General features: G+C 37.3%; 2 protein-coding genes across 3 annotated transcripts in view; one reads left to right on the forward strand and one right to left on the reverse strand.

Annotated features, from left to right (window-relative positions):
* Positions 1-6230, reverse strand: part of IQCB1 (IQ motif containing B1) — a 45673-nt gene extending 39443 nt beyond the window's left edge. Inside the window, exons 1-4 of one of the 2 annotated variants that reach the window (XM_090277194.1) lie at positions 6143-6230; positions 5597-5679; positions 1941-2052; positions 1550-1712 (exon numbers count right to left, since the gene is read on the reverse strand). In XM_090277194.1, coding sequence (XP_090133320.1) covers positions 1550-1712; positions 1941-2040 — 263 coding nt within the window. In that variant the 5' untranslated portion in view covers positions 2041-2052; positions 5597-5679; positions 6143-6230. The remainder of the gene's footprint in view (positions 1-1549; positions 1713-1940; positions 2053-5596; positions 5680-6142) is intronic. The other variant, XM_090277203.1, reaches the window with a different exon arrangement.
* Positions 6231-6402: 172 nt separating this feature from the next.
* Positions 6403-20190, forward strand: part of EAF2 (ELL associated factor 2) — a 63361-nt gene continuing 49573 nt past the window's right edge. Inside the window, exons 1-2 of the mRNA XM_090277284.1 lie at positions 6403-6565; positions 18326-18420. Of these exons, the coding sequence (XP_090133410.1) occupies positions 6469-6565; positions 18326-18420 (192 nt within the window). The 5' untranslated portion in view covers positions 6403-6468. The remainder of the gene's footprint in view (positions 6566-18325; positions 18421-20190) is intronic.

The raw sequence follows: 20190 nt of genomic DNA on the forward strand, positions 1-20190 counted from the left end.
GAATTTTTGCTGGAAAATTATGTAATAACTTTCTAAAAAAGTAACAGTCATGCAGGCTTTGCCTGTACTTAAGAGCCAAAACTCATTGGTCCTAAAAACCTATTTGTCAACCCCTCAGCAAACAAAATACATTTGACTCACAATAAAGAGAAATGAGACAAGTTTTCTACACATGCTCTAAAAACAATAGGATACCTTAAGAATCTAATTCATACAGTTCATTTGTGTTAAATGATACATTTTAGACATCAAATATCTGAAAAAAATCCAGGTGAGATTAGTCTGCAAAGGACAGATTAGAAAATCAAACACACTTAATTTTATACCAATCCTACTTTCTAATATATCTACTTTCCTAAAATCTGCAAAATAACGGACTGCATATTCCTTACATCAGAAGAGGAATCCCGGGAAAATTCTCTGTATCTACTGTAATGAGTAGTACCACTATCTGAGGCTTTTCCACAAAATGTGCAGCCATGGATGAGCAACAGTGACTATATTATGAATATGCTAATGCTCATCGTACCATGTTTTGTTTTTGTCAAGGTAATGGACTAATGCTCATATGTATGTTTCTCTTTTCTGTTTGGTTTCTAAAGTTAATTATTTAAGTGTACCTATTTTGACTGAGAATTAAATTATGTTTTTGGTATATTTACAAACATTGGATTCCACTCAAGAGAGCCCAAATCAATACTTTCATGAGCTTACATATCTAATCAAAATAAAGACATAAGGCTTTATATACTTAAGAAAATAATCTTGAAAATCAAAGTATAAAAAAGAATATTATGTGCCTTAAGTGTTTTTTCTAACAGTATACCTTGAATCTGGCTTCATCTAGTAACAAATCAGGAGTAACCAGTTCCAAAAGCTAAGATCATTTAGTAAAGGACACTTGGTTAATTAGGAAGTGGCTTAGACACTGACAACACCTGGTTTATATTATTGACTCCTTTAAAAAATAAAATGATTTTTATCTCTTTTCTCTTAATTTCTAGCATGGCAGTAGATTAGTAAATGCTGCTCATGCATTTTATTGACAGGATTTGGATTACCTAATGAAATATATAGTTGAGATAGCTAAATCACTTGCAAAGTGAAATGAATAGTTTCTGTATCTGTTTTTCTATACTTTTTGGCTTATGCCTTTCGTTTCAGCACCTGTTTCATTCTGTCTTATATGATAAATTAACATGACTGTGATACCATCTTTATTGTTAAGTTTCTCCAGTTTAGTGCCAGTGCCTTAATATCTTCATTTCTTCCTATATTCCTTAGTTAATAAAGAATCTAATGGCACATGAAATTCAATGGTGATCAAAAGGTATGATCACCATCTTCACAGAGCTTACGAAGAAAAATTTTAGATGGTGAAATATTCACAAATATATAGTTATGAACAACAACACAGTATGAAGGAAAAGTGCAACCATAATCTACCACAGGAGGTCGTCAATGCTTGTTAGGCAGATGAATATAAAAGAAGCAAATGTTGAAAATAAAAATCTACCAATATACAAGCTGACTTAATGCTTCATTTTACCTTAATATCTGTGTAAGCTGGGAAATTGTAGCCCAACCGCCCTGGATTCGAGAACAATCTTGACTGAGCACCAAGAGGCAATATTGAATGAGGTCATAACAATATATGTCTTGCTTGACTTTCTTCAACTCTGAGCTTCCTAAAGGTGTGTTGTTTATTATTTCTAAGGCAAAAGAAAATAAGATATACTTACTTTTACTTAATAAATCCAAGGACTATCTGTATTTTTATAGGTTGAATAACTAAAAATACATTAAAAAGAAAAAAATATCACTGCTTTATCACAATGTTAAGATTTCTCTTAACTAGAAACAAATGCTAAAACTGTACCCACAATGGAACTGTTCTATTACTTAACCAGTGCTAGCCAACCACAAAAAGATTTTCTTACCTTTTAACTTCAACAGTATAACAGGAACATTCTGCTCAGGACTTTTTACAACTTCAGAAGCTAGAGATAAGATCCTTGGGTCTGTACCTGTTGGCTTCATTTCTCATATCACCTTTATTTTAATAGAATCAGGAAAATAAAGGTCAAATATAACACCCTCAAATATTTACTCCCTAAATGTTTGAAATATAATTTAAATATAAATGAAAACATAACTTTGCTTGTTTTGAGAAATGAAAGGTAGTTTCTGTTTTTGTTTTTTTCCACCTCTCCCTTATAGAAAATGGGCTTTTCTAACTGGTGTATCTGTACCTCTAAAAGAGCTAGAGACCCCTATACTTCACTCTAACAGCTACAGGACTATTGTTTATTGTGTACTCACTAACAATCAGGAACTGTGCCTGGGGCTTCACGTTTACACTTTCTAATTTGCACAACAATCCCAGGATAGAAATTAATTTTCTTTTATAAAAGAAAAATCATATATGCATAAAAGAGCTAACATAGGCCTGAGACTGCTATTTCTTCAAAGGTCTCCTTATAAGGCAGGCTCTGGAAATTTGGATTTCAGGAGGTTTCTACCATTCCCTAATAAGAATGGCTCACTCTGCCTACACAATGATTTATGCTGAATGCTCACTTTCCTTCCTGACGTTTGGAATTCTGGTACATGCTAGCAGAGAATGCCTACATGACCATCCTCCAGAAAAGACTCTGGTCACTGAGTCTCCAGAGAGCTTCCCTGATAGACAACACTTCAATATGTTGTCACAATTCACTACAAGAGGAATTAAGAATGTCTTTCCTATGTGACTCTACAGGAAGAGTCTTCACTTATAAATAACAGAAGCGAACATATATTGTTTACTACGAACTAAGCACTGTGCTAAGTGCATTTATATGCATACCTTATTTAATCCTCACAACAAGACTATAAAGTAGAGCTGTAATCATCTCCATTTTACAGATCAGAAAAATAAAGCTTGAAGAACTTAAGAATCTTGTCATGTTTCCACCAGCATGTATTCTAATTATATCAGACTGACTCCAAAGTCCCTGGTTTTAATTACAGTGTTTATACTATTCCCTCCCATGTAAAACAGTAAAAAATACAAAGCATGCCCCAAATTACTTACTTCTATCTCACTTTTTTAACCACTATTCTCTATAACTGTCCATCCTTTATATTGAAGAGCTGGCTGTAATACAGGCACCCCCAAATAATCCCTTATTAGATAAAATGAGTCATTTAAAAAAAATTTTTTTTCCAGGAAATATTTTTAAGAAAATCCCATACAATTTCCAGCACATAGCAGGCATGCAACTTTCCAAGAATGCGGATATACTTATCTCATCCTTTCCAATGGCGGGATTATGCTGTTTCCTCTGTAAGAGTGAATCAAAATACAGCAGTTCCCCCTTTTTCCAGTTTCACTTTCTGCAGTTACCCATAGCCAACAAAGGCCCAAATATTACATAGAAAATTCCAGAAATAAACAACTCACAATTTGTAGGTTGCACACCATTCCGAGTAGCATGATGAAATATCACATCACCCCGCTCCCTTCTGCCCTGGATGTGAATCATCCCTTTGTCACATCCCTTTGTCAGTGTCTCCACACACTTCCCACCCATTAGTCACTTAGTAGCCTTTTCAGCGATGATATCGCCTATCCTGGTTCTGCAGTGCTTATATTGAAGTAAACCTTATTTTACTAAATAGCGGCCCCAAAGCACAAGAGTAGTGATGCTGGCCAGTTTGGATATGTTGAAGAGAAGCTGTAAAGTGCTTCCTTTAAGTAAAAAGGTGATTACATCATAAGATATTTTGAGAGACCACATTCACATAACTTTTATGAATTTAGTTATAATTATTTTATTAGTCATTGTTGTTAATCTCTTCCTGTTCCTAATTTATAAACTTTATTATAAGTATGTATGCACAGGAAAAATATAGCATATATAAGGTTCACTACTATCTGTGGTTATAGACATCCAATGTGGGTCTTGAAATATGTCCCCCCATGGATAAGGGGCAGACTACTGTATGTTCAAACATCCCCTCTACTGGAAGTCATTCAGAGTGTATGATATTATAAGCACTACTGCAATGAATACCAATGTACATGTCTTTATACATTCATGCTAATACTCTGTAAGATAATTTTTTTTTGAAGTTGGATCTAACATAAGTTTACAATTTTTATGTAGTCAAGTATAACAATCTTTTCCTCTATGGCTTCTGCCATTGGTGTCATGCTTAGAAAGGTCCTCCTTACCATAAGAGCTAAATATACATTCTCCTAATTTTTCCAGTGGGAAATAGGAATCTAACTGAATTTTTTAAAGTTAGATAAGGTTATCAGTTGGTGAAAAAGTGAGGAAATGCACATAGCTGTCATAAATTCCTGAGGTAATTAGTCATGAACAGATATAACAGAAGCAACCTAAAATTCTACTTTGGCATATTTGTGGACTATATTTAGTTCATTAATCCATTTGTTCATTCCTAGGCTAGTACATGATTCATTTTAATATATTTGGAGAAAATTCACACTAGAAGGTAAGCCTCATGAGGGCAGAACTCAAACGACCCTTCATAGCTGCCTTCCTCTCTGGTTCACTACTATATTCTCAAAGCTAGACTAGAACCTGGCATATGGTAGGTACTTAAACAAATATATGTGGAAAGAACAAATAAATATATGCACTTTGGGCATTCCAAAAACTCAATTTCTTGACTCTCTGCTTTTCTCCTTGTTAAAAAATGGAAACCTTAGGTTTCTGGTTGGAAGCCTTTCTAGGTAAAATAGCCTTAAAACGACTGTTCTTGCCATCTGGCTAACATAACAATACATCACTGAAACATGATCATCATCACCCAAATGCAGGGAACACTATATTAGATGCAAGGGTCACAAAGATTTTATATAGGACAGATTCCCTGCTAATGTTCTGACTGGGAAGGAAAAATGTACATACACACACATAAATACATATATGTAAAACAAAAAATTATATAAAATGTAAAGTGCCAAATAGATGATGCAGAAGAATACACACCACAGAGTCAAGAGGACTGGGCTTCCCTGAACTAGTTTTCTTATCTATGAAATAAACAAGAGAGCAATTCCTACTTCCTAGAATAATTCAAGATTTAGAAGAGAAGGCAGTCACCAAGGATGGCCCTAAAATGTTGTATTACAGTTGAGTTAAGCCTCAATAACGATTTGGAGAGTTTTTATTATATGAATTTTAAATGCTTTCACCGTGTTAACTCAATCAATAACTCTAAAATTATTTTCCCAATTTTAACAATGAGCATACTTAACTTCGGTTTGCACAAAGTCTCACACTGTAAAGTATGAAGTTCAAACCTAAAGATTCTGGGTTTGACTTAACTATCACACAAAACAGTTCTAGTACACCTTAAAAGAGCATAATTTAAACAGACAGATATAGATTGTGGGAGACACATCCATCTACCTACCTTGAACAATAAATTGACAAGTTTGGTTAAAGTATTATTAGTAAGAGAGTAGAGTTTTATTACATAATTAACTTTTCGGGGGATACTTCTCTCATCTTTATCATTATTAAATTCATGTAGTTTTTGACAGAAAAAAAAATTTTTTTTCCATTATAAGTGTTATTACCCTGTTACCAGAGCACAAGCTCCAGCCGCGATCCTTTGGGAATCTGGTCTCCTCCGCGGTGTGATTACTGCCTCCACCGATCACTGTGAAGACAACCCAGTGCAATCCGGTTGCAACCGATCCTAGACATCCGCAGCACCGAACTCCGAGTATTTTGCCCCCTCCCTCCCCGTGCCCTGCCCCTATGGGTCCTAATAGCACGGGGAACTTCCCCTGGGACGGGTTAGAAAACGATTGCGTAGGTAACTGCGCCGCCTTCCAGTCAAGTCCAAGGACCGAGGCTCTGAGGCCGCGGGCTCCTTTACATCTGTTTTAAACCCAACTTTGGCGCTATCAGTCAGGCCTTGGGCCAAACAACAGGCCTCGTGCCCCGAGTCCGCCCCTTCCCTGGCCTCAGTTTCCACACTAATCTCCACGGAAAGGCTGTGGAGCAGGCCCATTCTCCCGTTAAGAGCTCCTACATTGGGGTTACTTGACCCAGAGGTCTGGGGTCCCAACCTCTGGTATCTCGGGGCCTTCTCCCCCAGCCCACTTCAGGCCAGTTACCTCATCTCGCTTCGCGTTCTTCCACCGAAGGACCCAACTCCAACTGCGTATCGCAGTGGCGCGGCGTTCCCGGAGCGGCGTGCGTTTCAACGCGGGAAAGGGCTTAGAGGCGGGACCAGAATCCTCGAGCCACGGGGCGGGGCGCCTTTGGCCCAAGCAGCCAATCATCACGCGATAGTCGCCCAAGCGGCGCTCGCGTTAGACGAGGGGCGGAGCCTGGGGGGGCGTGGCTGCGCCGATGGTTAAGAGAGCAGCTCATTCTGCCTGGAGTGGCAGAAGGTGGGGATCGCTTGTGCTTAGGACTAAGTCGGTAAAGAAGGAGAGTGATGAGTGGGCCCTGGCACATCGACCGTCGCGAGCGGATTCTCAAGTTAGGCGAGAGTTTTGAGAAGCAGCCGCGCTGCGCCTTTCACACTGTGCGCTGTGAGTGAGGACGACCCCAGGAAAAAGGGGGGATCTCTGGGTATTGGGGACTTGGAGGCACAAAAGTCTCCAAGTTGTGTTCCCACAGACTCCCTTATTCTGCTGGTGAATGGGGTGTCCAGCGATCCACTGCCCTGCCTGAAGTCCTATGGGTGTAGGTGGAAGGAGTCGTAGTCCAGTAGGTGTGGGTAAAACCCTGGGCAGAGGGATTTAAGTGAAACCAACTAACAGGGAAACTGGAGAAGGTCTGCCGGAGTGACTGTGGAAACAAACGTGGATGATGTAAAGGTGGAAAGGAAAACGGTAATGTCACAAATGGAAGGGAGCAAAGGACCGAACTTAGAGGGAAGGGAACGCCTTGAAACTGATGGGGAAATATTCTCTCCTTTTTACACTTTTTCTTTTTGGCAAATTAGGGTTCTTATTTAGTGTGTTCCTGGGGAGAGATTCTGAATAATCATCTCTTTTGGATTCCTGGTTTCATTCGGTTATCAAATTGTTGGACGGTGTGTTATTAATTTCTTTATTGGAGAGATATTTACTTTCCTATGATTTCTCCTTTTGATTCCCATTTGGTTGTCCTCTGGAACTAGTTTGGATAAATTATACTTTTTTACGTTGTTGAGGTTGAAAAGGGTGCTCTTTTGCTTTAGTAGTTGGATGGTTATGTAGATTCCAGGAAGGAAAATATAACATATTATGAGTTGGTATATAAAACATTCATTCTTTGCATAATAGTCCCCATAGAATTTCAGAGCAGAAAGGAAACTGAGATCATTGAATCATAACCTCTTATTTTTCTGTGCTAAAATTGTAAAGTAGGTATTTTTTCACTTCCTTTTTCAAGTTCTACACTTCCTTATTGTCTATAGTGTCTCATCATTCCACCTTTCTCAGTCATTCTGTTTTTAGACGTCCAGAGATCTTTAAGGTTTTCACTCTTGAGTTGTTTCATGCTTCAATCAAAGCCTCCAATTAAAACTTACATGCCCCCCAAATTTACTTCAGTTTTAGACAATCTAATTATAGTAACTCACAGTAAAGATATGAAGAACCAACAGGTTTCGAACTTTCCACGGATATATTTACATTTTATAAAGGGTTTTATTAAGTGAAATTAATATCCAATTAGAATAAATGGGAGATATAGTTGTGAACAGCGGCTCTTAACCAATGCCCCTTTCTTTTTCCTCCTCCTCCCCGTCCCTCTCCCCTCCCCCCCCCTCCTCCCCTCCTCCCCTCCTCCCCTCCTCCCCTCCACCTCCTCCTTCTTCCTCCCCATATTCTGTCATTCTAAGCTCCCCACAGTGAGACAGTTAGTGCTGGCTGTAGAGTTTCTTGCCTTCAGTTCCATTTTACAAAGTATGTTGTAGTTCTTATCTGATTTCTCCACACCTCACTCACAAATAGTTTTACCTCCTTTCCTCTTTTTTTCTCAGGTATGCAGTAGTCCTAATTTTTCAAATTACAAAATTTAAGATATAAAAATTTGCTCAAGAATATATTTTCATATATCTTGAGTATAGATGATCTTCTTAAGGGTGTGAACTCCAAATTAAGGGAATAAAAATAGCTTTAGAAAAGCACTTTGCAGGTGCTTCAGAGCCTTTTATTTACAAAGGTTCGCAGAATGCTGAAATTTTGTCTTAGGAGTCTGAGAATCAGCTGATCCATCTACAAGAATGAAAATAAACTTAACAACCATAATAAACCCATTTGTATGAGTACACTCTTAGTTCTTTGGAAGACATTAAAAAGGTTTTCAGCCCTTAGTTTTATTCTATTGTTGAAGCAAGCAGAATCTTTCTAGATTTATTTAAATGAAACCAGTCATTATTCTTCAGGACAGATTCATTTTCCATATGAGTCTCACTCTTAAAGACTCATAGTGAAGAAGGGAAACTTTAGAATAAGAAATCTGATTTTTATAATATTTTTCCATTACCGTTTAGTCCCCTTATACAACCCTTCCCCCTGCAGTCACTATGCTGTTGTCCATGTTCCTGAGTCCTTTTTCCTTTTTGCTCAATCCCTCTACCCCCTACCCCTTAGCTGTCATCCTGCTCTCTATGAGTCTATTTTCCTTGTTCGGTTGTTCATTAGATTCCACATATAAGTGAAATCATATGGTTTTTGTCTTTCTCTGACTGGTTTCTTTCACATAGTATAATTTTCTCCAGGTCCATCCATACTGTCGCAGAGGGTAAAATTTTCTTCTCTTTTATAGCCTAATAGTATTCCATTGTGTAAATGTCCCATAGTTGTTTTATTCATTCATCTAGACACTGGGGCTGCTTCCACATCATAGCTATTGTAAATAATGCTGCAATGAACATTGGAGTGTTATATTCTTTTGAATTAGTGTTTTGGGTTCCTTCAGGTATATCCCCAGAAAGGGGATTGCTGGGTCAAAAGCAGTTCCATTTTTAATTTTTTTCAGGTATCTCCATAATGCAGTTTGGTGCAGCCACTGTGGAGAGCTAACTTTCATACAGAGAGGCTAAACCTAATTTGTAACGAACATTCAAGTTAATGTAGTCTGGTAGAAAGTAACATTCTGTCTTTATGTAAAGGGGTAATTATGCCTGTCCAATATGCTGAGGCTTTGTAACCTGTATATGAATTCTAACCTCTATCACAAATATAACTGGAAACATTCTCTAAGCTCTCCGTCTCAGTTTTTTAATATGTAAAATGGTAATAATAATATCTAAATTTCAGAGATTTTAAAGATTAAATAAGATAGCATAAATAACCTAGCACAGTGTTTGGTGCATGTTAGAGAATAAATAGTAGTCACCATTATTCTTGAAGGGTTGTATTTATGTGTGTGAGGAGTGCCAGTGAATGTAATTTACTTAGACTTCAAAAACATCAGGACTTGGCAGTAAAACTGTCAAAAAGATAGTCTGGCATGTGGTAGGGCAGACATGGGATGTTCTAAAAATGATAAGCTAAGTACTTAGTAACAGATGCTACACTGGGTAGAATAATTTGAGTAACATGTCTCACCAGAATAAATTCTGGATTTGGGCTAGTACTAGTTTTACAATATATATCCAAATAAGGGAATAAACATTGAAATTTCTAAGTTTGTAAATGATACCACTTTTTGTTGTCGTGAAATGATGAGCTCATGGGCATTGACTACATGGAGAGTTTCTGAGATGTCCAGCAGAGGCCCTCCCAATGAAGTGGTCCTTAAGCTTCTGTGTGAGAAAATATTAGAAAGTACAGTAATGAAAAATAGGATTAAAATTATATTTATACTTAATGTTTTCTGGTATATTGGAAAGGATGTGGATTTTGAAGTTAGTTGAATTAGGTCAAATTACAGGAAGTAAGTTTATTACAGTAATTGTGGATTCTTTTGTGAAGATATTGATGTTACATGATGTTACAGCTAAAATAGTCATAAAAGTGATCAACACTGACAGAAAAGTTTTAAATACAAAGTAGGAAATGTTTTTCTATTCTTTAAGTAATATAAGTAATTGTATTGTAAATCTGAAGAAAATAACATGGATAAAGGAAATCCAGAGAGAATAAATGCAGTAAAATTGATGGTGAAGTTTCCAAAGCAAGGAGAACTGAAAGAAATAAATTATTTAGTCTGTAATCGACAACTTACTAGAGAATATATTTGACATTTGGAAACATGTACTTGAGATTATTCAACAGATTCTAAAATTCTGAACTGTACTTAACCCCTTGAAACTCAAAAGTTATATACCTTTTAAATAACTTGTTTGAAGTTAAATGAAAGACAATATTACTTAAATAAAAAATAATAAAAGGTGAAACTTATTAATTCTAATAGTAGAATAATTAGAAATGCAAATAGGTTCAGAATAGTTTTGATAGACTTATTGATTATAAGTTCATGCTTATCATTAAGTAAATCTACAGATATTTTGAGTGCATTTCTGTCTTTTTAGTTATCTCAGATACTATAGGTATTTATGGATAGGCTTCGAGGTCTTGTAACTCCCTTGAAATTATACTGGATTTGTTAAGTATGTTTATGCATTTTTTGTGGAGAGGATCTGTAGCTGGTCTATAATTTTCATCAGATGCCCACAGGGATTTATGACTATCACTCATCTCCTAACACCGCCTCCCAACACATACACAAACACAAAAGTTAGGGATTGTACATATAAGGCAAAGAGGCTATATGAGTGGATAGAGTATGTGGCTTGAGTTCTTGACTTGATCTTTTACTGGTTTTATTACCAAGGAGTGCCCCATTGGCAAAATATGGGTAGGAATATTCAATTCAAATAGATGTTGTAAAAATAAAAAATAACTTATAAAGAAAAATAATCAGTTCTTAAACACTAAAATAGATTTTGCTTAACAGCCTATTGGCAGAATTTTACATTAGAGATACTTTTTTTATTCCTCACCAGAGGACAGTTTTTCATTGCTTTTAGAGAGAGAAGCATCACTTGGTTGATTCTTGTATACCCCCGGACTAGCAACCCAGCCTGCAACCTAGGTATGTGCCCTGACTGGGTGTCAAACCTGCAACCTTTCAGTTACTGGGCAGCACTATAACCAACTGAGCCATACCAGCCAGGGCAGAGATGCTTCATTTGACCCACACAGTTAACTATTTACAACTAACATGAGTGAGTTGTAAATACCCAAATATCAAGATCTTTGATACAGAAATCTGGATTATCAGTGTATCTTTTAAAAATCAGAAGATAACCTGGTAATACCTAGCTTGTATTCTTTTTGGCAGCAGTTGGTTGGAGCCAAGTTTTGGTTGTCTCTTTCTCTCTCTCTCTCTCTCTCTCTTAAATTTCTTTTTTATTGTTGTTCTATTACAGTTGTCCCATTTTTCTCCTGTTGCTCTCCCCTTTAGTTGTCTCTTGAGATTGGACTTATTCATTCTCTAGGTCACTATAGTTCCTGCTGGTCTGCTGCTTCACTGCCTTGGGTTACCTGTCTGACTTCAAAGCATTATTTAGCTGTAGTCTAATGACAGTCATACCTCCTCAGTATTGTCCTTTGTATCACTGTCAGAAAAATATGGGAGTTCAGAGGGTCATGGTTTTACTCTAGGATGTAATTTCTAATGTTTTACATATTATAGAGAATTCTTTATTGTCAAATATTAAGTAATGGGTGCCTTCTAATGAGCACAAAAGCATGCTACTGAAAAGTCCAAAAGAAATATGGCAATGTCTACCCTAAAGAAACGATAGTCTTTCTTTGTTGGTAAGATTTTGAGGGCAATTCTTTTTTTGTTTATTCCATTTCTTATTGTTGTTCTATTACAGTTGTCCCAATTTTTCCCCCATTGCTCTTTTTCTGCAGTTTTGACCTATTCTTTCATTTGGGCCATGTTTGTTTATCTTCTTGTTTTAGTAGCCTCCCTGTGTTTGTTTCTATGTATTAGGTTGAGATGCTTTGGCTTCCTGTCTTGGTAGTATGGACTAATGTAGACATTGGAGGGTCCAGTGGCACAGCCTCCCCTATCACCCAAGCTGAGTACTCGAGGTATGCCCTTCGTGTGTGCTGAGTCTACCCTCTTCTTGTAGTTCAGCCTTGGTTGCTGTTGGCAGATCAGTGGGAGGGATTTACCCAGGCCAGTCAGCTGCAAAGATTGGCTGTGACCACTGATCACCAAACTCCGCCCTCCATGAAGGATCAGCTGTGCAGGGTCAGGGTGGTGGTACTCTGATGTGGTCTGTAGCTGTCTACTGGGAGTTCTGGCCCTGCAGTTTCCCAGGTGATGAAGGCCGAGATCAATCCCAACCTATGTTTTTCTGGGGGCCACCCTGCCTGAGCTATAAAACTACCTGAGATGGCTACTACTTGTGCTGGGCTTGGATATTCCCAGGCGAAGCCAAGCTGTGAATCTAGGTTAGCTGCTGCTAGTGCCAGGCCTGAGGCTCACTGAGGCCAGTTGTTTCTTGTTTGAGAGGATTTAGGAAGTTGTGCATCATGAGCCAAGAACAACCATTCATATGGAAAAACAACTTGGGTGGACCATAAGTTGGGATGGGCAGAGTCTCTGGGAATCTCCAAAGTGGAGTCAAACAGTGTTAGCCAGGATGATGGAATCTCAGATATGGCACCAGCTTGCTGGCTCTATAGCTCTGTGGGCAGAGGGTTTAGCAAAGGGACAATGGCCTCTGCTCATCTTGATGCCAGATACTTCAGTTCCTACCTTTATGCCACTGGTGCCTTTCAAGTTGCTACCTCAGTGCTGGAGCTCAGAGGGAGTGAGTCTGAGTAGGTGAGCTGTGTGTAGGTTCTTTAAGATGAACTGCTTGGGGTTCCTGTAGTTTCTTCCACTGACTCAATCCCTGCTGGTTTTTGCAACCAGAATTTGTGGGGACTTATCGTCCTGGCAGTAGAACCCTGGGCTGAGGGACTTGGTGTGGGGCTGCCACTTCTTGCTCCTGAGATATCCCTCCCAAATTTTTATCCACCACCATGGGTGAGGAACCAGCCTGTTCCATGTCTGCACCCCTCCTACCAGTCTGGATGGATGTGGTTTCTTCAATTCCATAGTTGTCAGACTTCCATTCAACTTGATTTCTGTAAGTTCTGAGTGATGGTTGTTCTATATTTTAGTTGTAATTTTGATGTGGTTGTGTGAAGAGATGAGCTATGTCTGCCTACACTACCATCTTGACCTGATGTTCTCTATTGCTTATATATAGATTTTTTTTTTAAGATTTTTTTTGAATTTATTTTTAGAGAGAGAAGAAGGGAGGGAGAAAGAGAAGGAGAGAAACAGCAATGTGTGGTTGCCTTTCGCACGCCTCCAGCTGGGGACCCGGCCTGCAACCCAGGCATGTGCCCTGACTGGGAATCGAACCGGCGAACCTTTGTTTGTAGTCGGGTGTTCTGTCCACTGAGCCACACCAACCAGGGCTGCTTATATTATTTTTTAAAACTTTTTCTTAAAGTCTAGAAATATATATCAAGATTTGAAGGGACTGTCATTGCATTTATTAACTTTTGAAGAATGAACCATATTATACGGAATACTTAAACTGGTGTTTAAGGAGTAGAGGAATGGATTTAATTTTTTTTGTAGAGTTGTTACGAAAATTAAATATGAAGTATTAAGCAAGATACTTGGAACATAGTAAGTATTACTTAAATGTTAGGTATTATAGTTGTCTTTGTGAAGCAGGGCCAGCCTTTGTTTATTGGCAGAATGATGATTTGTTGAGCACTTAGTAGATTCTCCTTTCCCAAGCGTGCTCATTATACCTCCCTAATATTCATTAATAAATATTTATTACTTTGGATTTAGACTTTTTGCCTCTGGTGCTTACCAATTACTTTTTTTTTTAAGTATATTTTATTGATTATATTGTTACAATAGTTCCAATTTTTTCCCCTTTGCTCCCCTCTGCCCAGCACCCCACCTCCCCCAGCAATTCCCCTCGCCAAGTCCATGCCAGTGGGTCGTACATACAAGCTCTCCCGCTTCACCCTTTCATATATTCTTCTTCTTCTCCTTTTTAAAATAAATAATTATTTTAACAATAAAAAATAACAATCCCTCCCTCTCAGTCTTAAGACCCTTTATAATCTTATAAAGGATAGGGGGCAAAGGTCTCGAGCTCCTCTAGTTGCTTCAAGCTGGACATGGTCGTCATCCTACCTACCCTTGGGTCCAGAAATTCCTAATAAGAGTGGGGGTGTGGAGGGGAGGGTGGCCTTCCCCCATGGGGAAGGATCATGCAGACTCCAGCTCAGTTGGCTGTCCCTGGACAACGGCGTGCTTGGTTTAACAGGCTGGCATCCTTGTTGTATTCCGGGGGCAACAGATTTGGCAACAGGGTTAAAAGATGACAAAAGGCAGGTGTTAATTTTTCAATGTCCCACATTAGGGAAAAAAGGGGCTTCATTGGAGGAAGGTGTGCCAGGCACATCTCACATGTCCAAAACCCTTTTGCCCATTATACTGAGTTTGGGCTGAGGGAAATATTTTAAGTTTCCTCTCTCTCAGACCTCTGGGCTCTTTCTGTCCAAGCCATTAGGATAGAAAAGAGAAATCAGTTTTAAAGTGGAACCCACAGACCACCCCATACTTCACCAAGCCAACCATTTAGTTCAGCCAAACCATTGAGTCCTAGGAGGCAGCGATGCAGGTAGGATTAAGTGAGGCCTGTAGGTACAGACAATCACTCAGGTAATGAGGTCATAGGCTCATGCCCTATGAAAACAGAACACACATGTTAATTTATGCAACATAACCCACAAACCAGTCTCTAATCTGTAAGACTGTCTTATTCGAAAGACATCCAGTTGCAAGGCATTTGACATTCTTCTTGCCTGTAAATTAAACATCTTTGATGATACCACAGACATAGTTTAACTTTCAAATGAAAACATATTTTAAATGAAAAGAAACTTTAAAAACAGTTAGCTGCACTACTTTATAGTCTACCACTGATCATTGTGATTTTCCTTGAATAATGATTTTTCTCCCTAAGATTACCCTCCTTGTCATTAAAGGGACTGCATTAAGTCCAGTTTTAATTTATCCTCTTCATTTGCATAAACACAACAAGAGCAGAAAATGATCACTTATAATCTTTAGTTCTGCTTTGCTGGAACTTACACAAGGAACCCCAGTCTGCCCTTCAGAGCACAGAAGCTGAGCCACATACCTGGCATTGAGCCTTGCCTGTAAACACCTGTCTTTTCTCAGTCCTTCTGGTTTTCCATTGTGCCTTAAGGTCCCTTCTAGCCATCTTTCAGGAAAACAACCTTCATTCCTTCCCTGGAAAGATTCCTGTGGACTGCACAACCAACCAAGGTACCAGGCCTTTTGTCTCGTGGGCTTTTATTACCTTCGAAAGTCAATTCCAGTTCCTCAGGGCTTTTTGGTAACAACCAGGGCCCAAGCATATCTCCTTTAGGCATGACATTCCAGTCAAAGTCTTGGTCAAAAAAGCCTCTATTAACAACTGGTCTTATTAGTTTTATGCAAAGAACCTTATGTCATTACTTATTTAAAATGCCAAACTCTGGAGGGATCAGATAGGGAGAAAATTATAATGTGAAGTAAAATCCTTGTCCTTCTAATATTCACTGAACTTGCATTTCCATTCTTTATATTTTCATTTTTCCCCCACTAAAAATTTTTTTGTTTGTTTTTCCATTACAGTTGTCCCACTTTTTTTCCCCCTCTTGCTTCCCTGCACCCTGCCCCCCCTTCTCCCATAGTCAATCCCCACCCAGCTGTCCATGTTCGTAGGTCATTTATACATGTTCTTTGACTAGACCCTTCCCCTTCTTACCCCCTTCTCTCCCTCGTGCCTCCCCCCTTGTTACTGTTAATTTATTCCTTGTTTACATACCTCTGGTTCAATTTTGCTCATTTGTTTGTGTTGTTCCTTAGTCTCCTGTAATACGTGATAGCATAAGGTGTTTTTCTTATGTTGCCTGGCTTATTTCGCTAAGCATAATTCTCTCTAGTTCCATCCATGTTGTTGCAAATGGTAGAAGTTCCTTCTTTCTTTCTGCTACATAGTACTCCATTGTGTAAATGTACCACAGTTTTTTGATCCACTCATCTACAGATGGGCACTTAGGTTGTTTCCAGCACTTGGCTATTGGAAATAGTGCTGCTGTGAACATAGGGGTGCATAGGTTCTTTTGAATTGGTGTTTCAGCATTTTGGGGATATAATCCTAACAATGGAATTCCTGGTTCAAAAGGCAGTTCCATTTTTAGTTTTTTGAGGAAACTCCAAACTGTTTTCCATAGTGGCTGCACCAGTCTGCATTCCCATCAGCAGCGCACCAGGGTTCCCATTTCTCCGCATCCTCTCCAGCGCAAGTTGTTTGTTGATTCCTTGATGATGGCCATTCTGGCTGGTGTGAGGTGGTATCTCATTGTGGTTTTTATTTGCATCTCTCTGATGGCTGATGAAGTTGAGCATTCTTTTATATGTCTATGGACCCTCTGTATGTCCTCTTTGGAGAAGTGTTTGTTCAGGTCCTTTGCCCCTTTTTTAATGGGGTTGTCTGTCTTCTTGGTGTTGAGTTGTATAAGTTCTTTATATATTTTGGAGATCAATCCCTTGTGTGAGGTATCATTGGCAAATATATTTTCCCATATAGTTGGTTCCCTTTTCATCTTCCTGATGTTTTCTTATGCTGAGCAGAAACTCTTTAGTTTGATGTAGTCCCATTTGTTTATTCTTTCCTTTATTTCCCTTGCCTTAGGAGATATATCAGTAAAAATGTTGCTACATGAGACATCTGAAATTTTCCTGCCTATGTTCTGCTCTAGGACTTTTATGGTGCCACAGCTTACATTTATGTCTTTGATCCATCTTGAGTTTATTCTGGTGTATGGTGTAAGTTGGTTGTCTAGTTTTATTTTTTTGCATGTTCCTGTCCAGTTCTCCCAACACCATTTGTTGAAGAGATTCTTCTCACTCCATTTGATGTTCCTTCCCCCTTTGTCAAATATTCATTGACCATATAGATCTGGGTTTATTTCTGGGCTCTCTATTCTGCTCCATTGATCTATATGTCTGTTCTTATGCCAGTACCAGACTGTTTTCATTACCGTGGCCTTGTAGTATAGTTTGATATCAGGTATTGTGATTCCTCCTGCTTTGTTCTTCTTCCTCAAAATTGCTGTGGCTATTTGGGCTCTTTTTTGGTTCTACATAAATTTTTCAAGTATTTGTTCTAGGTCTGTGAAAAATGTCATTGGCATTTTAATAGGGATTGCATTGAATCTATAAATTGCTTTGGGTAGTATGGACATTTTAATGATGTTGATTCTTCCCATCCATGAACATGGTATATGCTTCCATTTCTTACCAATTACTATTAAGATAAATCTCTTGGGGTTGAAGGTAATTGGATGGAGTCTTTCAGGGTCTGGTAATGTTCTCTGTTTCTTAATCTGGTTGCTGATTTTTGTTCTATTTTACATGTGTGATATATTTTAATAAAGTCAATCTAGAAAAAATAAATATAATCCAAGGAATTCTATATCTGATATACCAGTCATTGATATATATTGATGTGAATTATTTTTAAGTCTTTTTCATATCTTTGAGGTTTTTAAGCTTGTTCAACATGTGAAGTATCTTAGCACCCTAAATTTCTTCTAGGTGATATATTTTAATGACATCATTTTAATTACAATTTAACTCAGTATGAAAATTTAATTGAAGTTCTTCTGAAGTGGCAAATTCGGTTAAATTTATACATCTTTTAGTGGTGTACATGTCCATGATAAACTCAAGCTGTTAAACTGCATAAGATGACTTTTTCTTAAGTTTCCCCATGAATATGTATTGCCATGTATTCATTCATTTTATATTCTGCTAGGCAGCAGAAAAATGGTAGTAGGTACCCACAATGGCTTTAAAAATTTTTATGGGAGGAAAGGGGCTGAAAATTGAAAATATTTTACTGATTTCAGGTTTTAGCCAATTGTGAAAATACTGACATTGTTAGTTTTAAGCATTGGAACTTTTTAGTCTAGTTCATCTTGATCTAAATGGGATTCCAGGAAGCAGGGTTTGAAGAATACTGTTTTAAAGTATAGCTATTTCTTTTTTTCTCAAAATTATACATATAGAAGTAAACTGGATTTTTTTGTGTATTTGTTAATATAAAGATTTTTAAAGCATTTTAATTACTGGTTGTTGAACAGTAATTTATCACTCTGAAACGTGCTCATATTTTTGATCCAGGTTTTCGGGTGTTGTTCCATCTTATAAAAATATGTATCTGTATCTGGTTTTAGATGACTTCAAACCTGCTTCTGTTGACACTTCTTGTGAAGGAGAGCTTGAGGTCGGCAAAGGTGAACAGGTGACAATAACTTTACCAAATATAGAAGTGAGTATCTCTATATATTTAGACTAAAGGGATATTTTTGTAATATTTCCACTAAATATAAATGAAATAATTACACAATTCATGTAGGGATAGTCAGTTAAAGTAGTTAATAAACACAGAAAAGAAAAAGAAACCTTTTATTTTAGGTAAAACAATTTAAAATATTTTAAATCTATTTTAAAAGTTTTAACAGTCATATTAAATAATTTGAAACAATTAGATGTCTAAATAAATATTTATTAAATTACCTCTATAAGCCAGATTGTATACTCCAAGCTAGGAATAATAACATATCCCCTGCTTTGTAGTCCTAATATGTAATAGCAGACAGACGTGTAACATAGTGTTATAAGTTAGCGCATATACAAAATTCTGCGCAAGCTCATCAGTGGAATCAAATACTCTGTCTTGTGAAATTTTGATCCAATGAAGATACTATTGGAGCTGAGCCTTAGCAACAAGTAGAATTAGAAAGAAAGTAGCATTTTCTAGGCAGAAGAAATAGTATGTGAAAGCCTAATGGAGAAAGAACAATAAGTTTGTGGAATAAATGAATTAATGTGGTACGTTACAGAATAATGAAAAATAATTGATAGGAGTAGAATCCAGAAAGGTCAGTTGGGATCAGATTGTGAAGAATCTTTTATGTCGTAATATAGGATTTGGATTTTATCTAGGTATTAGAGGTTTTTAAGCAGAGAGCTAACATGAATAGATTTGTGCTTTTGGAGTGATTTTAGTATTAATTTAGGGAATGGAATGGAAAAGAAAGACTAAGATCAGGGAGGTCTTAACCAAATGTTTTAAATTTTGACCATTTTTTAAATTTACAGATGTATCCAAGTAACACTGTTTACATAATTATACTAGGTCTTTATTATATCCTCTAGTTTTCTCAGTCCTTGAGTTAGAAATTTCTTAGCATTCAGCTTAAGTTTCTCTCTTTTTTTTTCTTTTCTTTTTCTTTTACACTCACTGAACTCTTCTCCGAGAAAACCAAGACTGTAACTTTAACATATAAAGAAAACACTGGACACCCTATTTTGGAAGTGAGTTGACTAGGTGAAAGAAAGAGGGAAGGGCATTTTATGGACTAAGATAAAGCAAGAGAAGAGCCTTGTTACATTTGAAGAACTACATATAAACCACTGTGGCTAGGTGAGAAGGGGTGTATATGAGGATATAGTAGGAGGTTGAAAGGTAGTAAGTGTTTGAACTTTATCCTGTAACTCTTATATAGAATGAAAGAGAATTGGTAAAATTACCCCCTCAAAAGTAAATTCTTTTTTTTCTGCTGGGCTTATAGTCCTTAACAATTGTAAATATGAAAAGAAATTACAATCTCAAATGAACTTTGTGAATTTTTCCCTCTTAAAGAACTTCTTTAAACAAGTAGGAGATTTACATTTCTTCAGAGTTCTTAATTTTGTGGGTACTTGATGGAAATGCAATGATTATTAGTTTGAGGCATTTAGATTCTATTTTCTTTATGAATTCATCATCCTGGTAAAAATGCCTAGAAGTTTGGAGTCATCCCATAAAATACAACTTCTATCATGCTATACTTTAAAGAAGGTTCTGGTTGATTGAGTAGATTTTCTAATTTCATTACTCGAAGGTTTTTTTTTTTTGGTAATACCAATTAGAAGAAACTAATAAAAATAAAAACTGTAGCTGATTAATGTTGGGCATTACAAGTCTCTTTTCTTTACAAACAATTCTGTATGGTAGAATGATATAAAATTTCAAAATGTTGAATTTTGAAAGGAA

This window comes from Furipterus horrens, unplaced genomic scaffold (genome assembly GCF_987537825.1).
Source record: "Furipterus horrens unplaced genomic scaffold, mFurHor1.1.pri manual_scaffold_1, whole genome shotgun sequence".
In the NCBI taxonomy this organism is placed as follows: domain Eukaryota; kingdom Metazoa; phylum Chordata; class Mammalia; order Chiroptera; family Furipteridae; genus Furipterus; species Furipterus horrens.